The following is a 7308-nucleotide window of genomic DNA, read 5'->3' as shown; positions in this document are numbered from 1 at the left end:
GTGTGTGTGTGTGTGTGTGTGTGTGTGTGTGTGTGTGTGTGTATATATATGTGTGTGTGTGTGTGTGTGTGTATATATGTGTTGGTGTGTGTGTGTGTGTGTGTGTAGTCGTGTGTGTGTTGGTGGCGAGAGTTGGAGCTGCCGCTGCCCGCACCCTGTCTGTGCGCCCTGCCTGCGCCCTTCTGGCTGCCCGCTTCTGTCCGCCCCAATGCTCTCTGCCTGCCCTGCGTGTCCCCTCCTTTAGCTCTTTCCTTTTTTTCCCCATCGCTGGTCGCCTGCCCCCTTCTTGCTGCTGTTTTTTCTGCTCCACAGCCTGCTGATTGTCCGCCTGTAGCTCGCCCCTCCCTGCCCGTTTGTTGTCCTTTTGCTCCCTGCCGACTGCTCATAAATATTTTGCCCTTTCCTTGTTCATCCCCTGCTGGTCCTTTACCCGTTGATCTGTGTGTGTGTTGCCAGTGTCATTTCCTGTTTTATACCCCTTGCTTTCCTTTTCTTGTTCTCTTCTCCCTCATCATGGCTTCAGATGCAACCTTGTTAACCACTTATGTGCGCAAGGAGCGCACTCAGGAGGTCAAAAGACGATGTGCTGATTTGATTTCAGATGCAAGTATGGATGCAGAGGCTCAATATGTTTTTGATACTCTGAAAGAGGACTTCCATCAATCTCGCCAGGATTGGAGCAAGCCTGTTCCTCAGGTTACTTAGGAAAGATACCATCTGCCAATGATGTTGCGCAATGGATTGAGTCTATCCTTGGTGGCTCTTTTGTGGAGGGGGTGTACTTTGCCTCCCGTGGGTTTTATGAAGTTCACCTCACTGATGCCCTGCAGAAGCAGCGTGTGCTTGAATTTTCTCCTTTATTTTATGGCAGGCAAATGGTACATGCTATGCCATGGTCCCCCAATAAGGACTATCAAAGTCTCATACGACATCATTGTCCTGTCTGGGTGGAGGTGGTTAATTTCCCAGACTATATGCGAGAAGAATTGCCTGGACTGGCCGCTGCACTGGGCCAAGTTATTTGCCCCCCTCGCCCTTGGGAATCGTAATAGATTCTATATTTTGTGGGACACAGATACCCCTACCCTCCCCTCCATTGCAGTCGAGGTTGAAGGTTTGCCAATGGGCCAAAAGTACTTTGAATTGAAATGGGAAATTTTTGCAGGTGCTTGTTTTTCATGCCATAAGTACGGGCATCTGGCCTCTGAATGCCCTACTGTCTTGCATCCCCCTCCAGCCACTGCTATACCTTCTCCCCTGGTTCAGCCCACTCATAAGCAAGAGACTACTGGGTCCAAGAATTTTGATAAAAATGCCTCCAAAGTTGGGAAAGTGGCTTTGCAAATGCTACCCACAGCTAAAGGCAAGGACAAAGGTAAAGAGAAAGAGAAGGCCCTTGATAATGATGGTTTTTTATAGCCCAAGAGGGTGTTGAGGCAAAGACCCCTTCAATCTCGCCACTGGGATGCTTCTACTCCTACTCCAGGCCAAGCCTCTACCTCAGCCACTCCCCCGGTTCTTCTCAATTGGGTTGGAGTTCTCAAAAAACACATTCCTGTTTGTGAGTCTGAGGAAGGGCTATCCTTTGACCTAGGGAAGGAAGGGCTGCAGCCCATGATGGCTGATGCTTAAGCACTCTTTGGTTGTATATTCTTGGTCTCCTCCTTTGTATATATCCTCATGCTTGACAAACTCCATTGTGTCACTCTTAATGTACAGGGCCTCTGCAATCCTTCTAAGTGGAGGCTAGTGTGGAACTATGTTTTAACCAGGCAGCCGGACATTCTCTGTTTGCAAGAACATAACCAACATTCTATGGCTGGCTAGGCTGGCTATTTTGGGGACTATGATATCCACTATGCAGGTACTAAGCATTTCTCGGGTCTTTGCATATTGGTCAGACATGAACTGCAGCCCCAGCTTGCCTTCAATGATTGTGATGGCAGATGGATGGTGATTCAATGTGATGTCAATGGTGATATTTGGGAATTTGCCTCTATTTATGCCTCGCAAACTTCTGCTTCCAGAGCTTCCATGTGGCATGCTATTGCTTCTTACCCATGGCGATCTTGTGCTCTTCTTGGCGGAGACTTTAATAACTCTCCCATGCCATTAGACAACACTACTCATAGATCTCATATGATCCCTTCTGAAAAGCGATCATGGGAGGAGTTACTTACCACGACACATGCACAAGATTTATGGACAGCCATGCACACTGGAATAGTGGGCTATACCTATCATCATAATGCCCTAACTAACTACTGGGCTCGCTTGGATAGACGGTATTTACTGCATGCTCAACAATATACAGATTTCACTCTTCATATTGAGGTTGATCACTCTCTTGGTCTCTTTGACCATGCTCCTTTATGGCTGAATATTCAGTTTGGTCAGCCCTGGGATGATATGCCTTTACATTCCATTCGGATGAAACATATCAATAAAGGAGCATGCACAATTTCAACAATTGATCCGATATGCCATAATTCCTCTTGCAGTCCATGCCCATTATGACTGTAATTTTGCATGGCAACGCCTTGTGGACAGGCTTCAGCATGCTATTCATGAATATGGGAGTAATTTCATGCCTGATTGGAGAGCTAAAGTTCAGCATGCCAAAGCAGTAGTTCAGTCCTTGACTGCACATTCCCATTTGCAGCCCCTCTCCTCTCAACAAATGGATACTCTCTCTCAGTCAAAAGCTCTCCTGCAAGCTAATGACCGACGGAAATTGGCCAAGTGGCAGGTTCGGGCAAGGATGACTCAATTCATGGATAAAGGCTGCTCTTCAAAATCTTTCTTTCAAGGGTTACATTTTTCCAGGAGGAAGACCTCTTGCCTCAGAGTCCGTAAACTAGATGGTGAATGGACTCGGTCTTTCTCAGAGCTCCAACATGAATGCTTTTCTTATTTTCAGAAACTGTTTGCACCCCCTGCTACCACTTCTTTGCAAGAATTACAAGCTCGGGATACTCTTTTACAGCATGTTCTTCCCATTCTCAACCCACAGGAAGCTCTCAAACTTGATATGCCTTTCACTGATGTGGAGCTTGATGATGCCTTGTCCCATCTCAACACTGGTAAGGCACCAGGGTATGATGGCCTCACGGTGGAATTTTTCTTACACTTTTGGGAAGACCTTAAAGGTGTTATCCTGCAAATGATTAATGAGGCTTGGCATACAGGAGTACTCCCCCAATCATGGAAGCATGGCATAGTTAAACTCATCCCCAAGCGGAATTTGTGTGAGCATCTCATGGATTGGAGGCCCATCACATTGATGCCTGTTGTTTACAAACTCTTTGCTAAAATGCTGGTGCACCGTCTTCACCAAGTGCTTTATGAGGGGCTGCATCCCTTGCAATATGGCTTTGTTCCTAGGCGGCAGATCCATGATAATATTGGCAATGCTCTCATGGCTATTGAATATGCAAAATATTTTGACCAGGATGTTTTTATTATGCAAGTGGACTTTGCTAAAGCTTTTGACATAGTCAACTGGGATTTTATCTCACAGACAATGGCTCAGATGGTATTCGGGCCAAAAATGGCTAATGTCATCTACTGCTTGTATGCCGACTCTACAGCCCAATGCATCCTTGGCAATCATCTTTCTCAATCTTGGTCCTTGGGTCGTTCGGTCAGACAAGGGTGTCCACTTAGTGCCCTCTTATATGCCATTGCCACTCACCCACCTCTCAGATACTTGGATCATCTTACTGCGCAGGACCTTCTCATTGGTCTTCAGATTCCGGGAGCCCCTCCCTTTATGGCTCAGGCATATGCAGATGACTCCTTCTTTATGCAGCATAATTCTCCACAGCAGTTGAAGACTCTTATGGACACTCTCTCTATATATGGCATGGCTGCTGGCTTGCATGTCAATTTTGACAAATCCAGCCTCATACCTCTGCATCTATATGATTGGCATGTTCTTTTATGGCCCGGACACATTATGCAGCCCTATGATGTGGTCCGCCATCTTGGTTACCCTATTGGCTGGTACATTACTAGGAAACAACAGTTAAAGTGGATTTTTGACAAGCTTCATGCCAAGCTCCACTACTGGAAGCTCTCCACCTGGCCACTCCATGTTAGGCTCCGGATTGTCCAGTCGATTATCATGGCCTTTGTTCAGTACTATTTGCCTTTGATACATTGGACCTCTCAGGACACTTCTGCTTTCATGTCTCAGGCTATGGAGCTGTTATGGAAAACAAAGTCTTCTGCTAAAGCTTTAAGACTTATGCGGATGGCAAAAGTTTGTTCCCCGAGGATGCATGGCGGATTGAATGTGCTGAATATTGCGCATCATGTCTTGGCAAGGAAAATTCCTCTCCTACTCACCTTTTTTCGTCAGACGCAGCCATGGACTCATATGCTTGCAACCATGTGCACGGCCTTACGCACTTCTGCACATGGTGCATGGATCACTGATCACTGGGAGGTCATTTTGGGCAGATTTGTAGGTTCTATCCCGGGCTGCCCTTTTGCCACTTCATTTATTTGCGATTGGAAACAGGTTCTTTCGCATGCTCATTGGGCACCCTTCCTTTTATCTCATGCCAATTCCCTTCGGCAGGAAAGCATTTACTGGAGTGCTGTTTTTGATTCTCCATTGGCCCTGCAAGAGCCGATTCGGGCATACAATCTCAGCAAATTGGGGATTAGGTGCATAAATGATGTTGTTGATGCTACTGGTCAAATGCTTTCCTTTCCTCAGGCTATGGCTTCCTATCCACTAGCCATGCATCACAGGTTCATTTGGAGAAAAATTGCTGACTTGTTGCAGCCTTTTCTTCCCATCCCTCCTTTATCTAATAGGGACAGATTACAGGATTGGCAGTTACACCAGGTGGGCTCAAATTCTCGTCCTGTTATTCTTTCTGACCTAACGGTTAGGACGACATACTCTCTCCTCCAGCCATCACCATGGATTCATTCACATGCTAATTCTCTTTGGCAGATGACAAAATCACTTGCTTGGTGGCGAAAGAATCTTCGCAATTTATGGAGGAGTAAATTGCCTCTCAAGCAAAAGCTTTTCCTATGGCGTTGTCTTACAGGTTCCTTATCTCTGGGGGTCACTCTTGCTAAACGAAGGATTGCATCTGCTTCTTGTCTTCGATGCATGGCCCCTTCTGAAACGGTGCCTCATTTGTTTTGGACGTGCTCCAGCACTAAGGCCTTCATCCGCAAAATTTCCATGTTACTTCGCCTTCGTTTCCCTAACTCTTTTTTTGGGAAACACTTTTGGCTTTTTGGCATACTCCCTACGACCACGGTCCATTACTCTTTACTTTTGTACTGGGTCAGATATTGGGCTTTCTGGACCATATGGCAGGATCACAACATGAGATATTTTGGGAAACCGTTTTTGCAATCTTATCAGTATTTTAGAAGCTCCTTACGGCAATCTGTTTATGATGCTTGCCACCAAGGAGATCTTCATCAGTCATGCCTGGAAATAGTTTCTCTTTGCTTCTGATTTCCCGTTGAGGATCTCCGTTTTGGAGACTCTCATGTAAATTTCTTTGATAATATACTGTTCATGGATTTACCAAAAAAAGTGTGTATATATGTGTAAATATATGTGTATGTGTATGTGTATGTGTATGTGTATGTATGTGTATATATGTGTATATGTATGTGTATATATATATATGTGTGTGTGTGTGTGTATGTGTGTATATGTGTATATGTGTGTGTGTATATGTTTGGTCTAAAATTTGAAATTCTTTACTTTTTACTTGCAAAAAGATGGCACAGAATATTTGGCAAAGTACCTAAATTTGACTGAGATTAAAGCACAATTGAATATTGATGAAAATGCTTTACCATGGGTAAGCTGCCGTATGAGCATCCGCGCAATCATGGCACAGGTGTGTTTTTCTGCACTTGTGCCCATTATGAAGAGAGATGTTGTAGACATTCCACACAGAATTAACATTGTGTGATGTTATTTGCAGCCTCAGTTCTCTCCTTTTTTCTGACATACCAGTGATATTCTGTGTGTTCAGGATACAATGAAGAGCACTAAGGGAATGGTAGAGGCAGTTCTTGGGAAGGGCCTGCCTGTTTTGCTCTATCAAGGAATGTACGATGTGAAAGATGGCCCTGCAGGATCAGAACAATGGCTGCGCAGCTTGAATTGGGGTGATGCAAAGGCATTTTGGGAAGCTGAACGGAGAGTGTGGAGAGAGGATGGAGTGTTGGCAGGTTATATCCGGAGCAAGAACAATCTCACTCATGTTGTTTTTGTTGGAGCTGGACATCAGGTAGCTCTATGTGCATGCGTGCGTGCGTGTGTGTGACTTGCAATGATCAGGTAGGCTTCCAAATCAAGGAAATTCACTTCTTTTACCGAGTATTCATTGGAGCAGGGTGTTTGATCCACCGCTTGCTTTGTCTCAACCAAGAAAGGCCTACAATCTTTCTACATTCGGAATTCGTTGTTGCATATGCGATGTTGTGGATGAAAATGGTTATGTTCTTACCTTCCCACATGCAGTCAGGCAATGCAATTTAGGGATGCAACCCTTTCAGCGAGTCCCAATGCTTGAGGAATCACTCAGAATCCAAGATTGGCGTTTTGATAGGCAGCTTCTAGGATATAATCCTGTATCATATAGTCCCTCAAGCAACACTTGTTTCTGTGGAGATGTCTGGTTGGAGTATTCCCAATTGCATCTCTTTTGGTACAAAGACGCATTGCCATTGCTTCTTGTAGGCGGTGCTCTCATCCTATAGAGACAGTGCCTCACCTTCTGTGGTATTGTTCACACTCTCGCGATTTTCTTGATGATTTGTCTGCACATCTTTGGGCTCGTTCTCCGGGGAGGCGTATCGATTGAATGTTTAGGCTTTTTGGTTGCCTTGCTCCTCCCCTACTCGATTATATAGACTTCCTTGACTGGACCAGATTCTAGGCTTTGTGGACTATCTATCATGCTCGGAATCAGTTGCTCTTCTCTAGAGATTCTATTTGGTTGTTTGTTTATTTCCGGAGAGCCCTTTTCCAGTCCCTCCAAGATTCTCATGAAATTAGGGGACTAACCTTCCAGCAATTAGCAGTGTTTTCCACTGTTTTTGATTTGGTCCACATCTGGGACAGTTATGAATGTATATTGTCTTCTTCTTTCTTAATGAGGTAGTGGTTTCACTAAAAAAAAAAATGTGTTTCACCAATCTTGTGTAGACATTTATTGGCATGATTGTCTCTCATAGCCTATATCAAGACACTCTCTCTCTCTCTCTCTCTCTCTCTCTCTCTCTCTCTCTCGCGCGATGGCAATGGCGTGAGCC

At 45.0% G+C, this 7308-nt stretch overlaps 1 protein-coding gene across 3 annotated transcripts in view; it reads left to right on the top strand.

Annotated features, from left to right (window-relative positions):
• Positions 1-6854, top strand: part of LOC147633403 (serine carboxypeptidase-like 50) — a 29788-nt gene extending 22934 nt beyond the window's left edge. For 2 of the 3 annotated variants that reach the window (XR_015267104.1, XM_086806470.1), the window contains exon 4: positions 6024-6854. Coding sequence is in view for 2 of the 3 variants with exons in the window: in XM_086806470.1 (XP_086662596.1) it covers positions 6024-6317 (294 nt within the window). In the remaining variant the exon portion in view is untranslated. Of the gene's footprint in view, positions 1-5763; positions 5886-6023 lie in introns of all 3 variants that reach the window. The other variant, XM_086806469.1, reaches the window with a different exon arrangement.
• Positions 6855-7308: the final 454 nt, after the last annotated feature.

The sequence above is a fragment of the Cibotium barometz genome, chromosome 12 (genome assembly GCF_041138505.1).
Source record: "Cibotium barometz isolate CiBa-2024 chromosome 12, ASM4113850v1, whole genome shotgun sequence".
Classification (NCBI taxonomy): Eukaryota; Viridiplantae; Streptophyta; class Polypodiopsida; order Cyatheales; family Cibotiaceae; genus Cibotium; species Cibotium barometz.
This window is presented reverse-complemented; position numbering and strand designations above follow the sequence as displayed.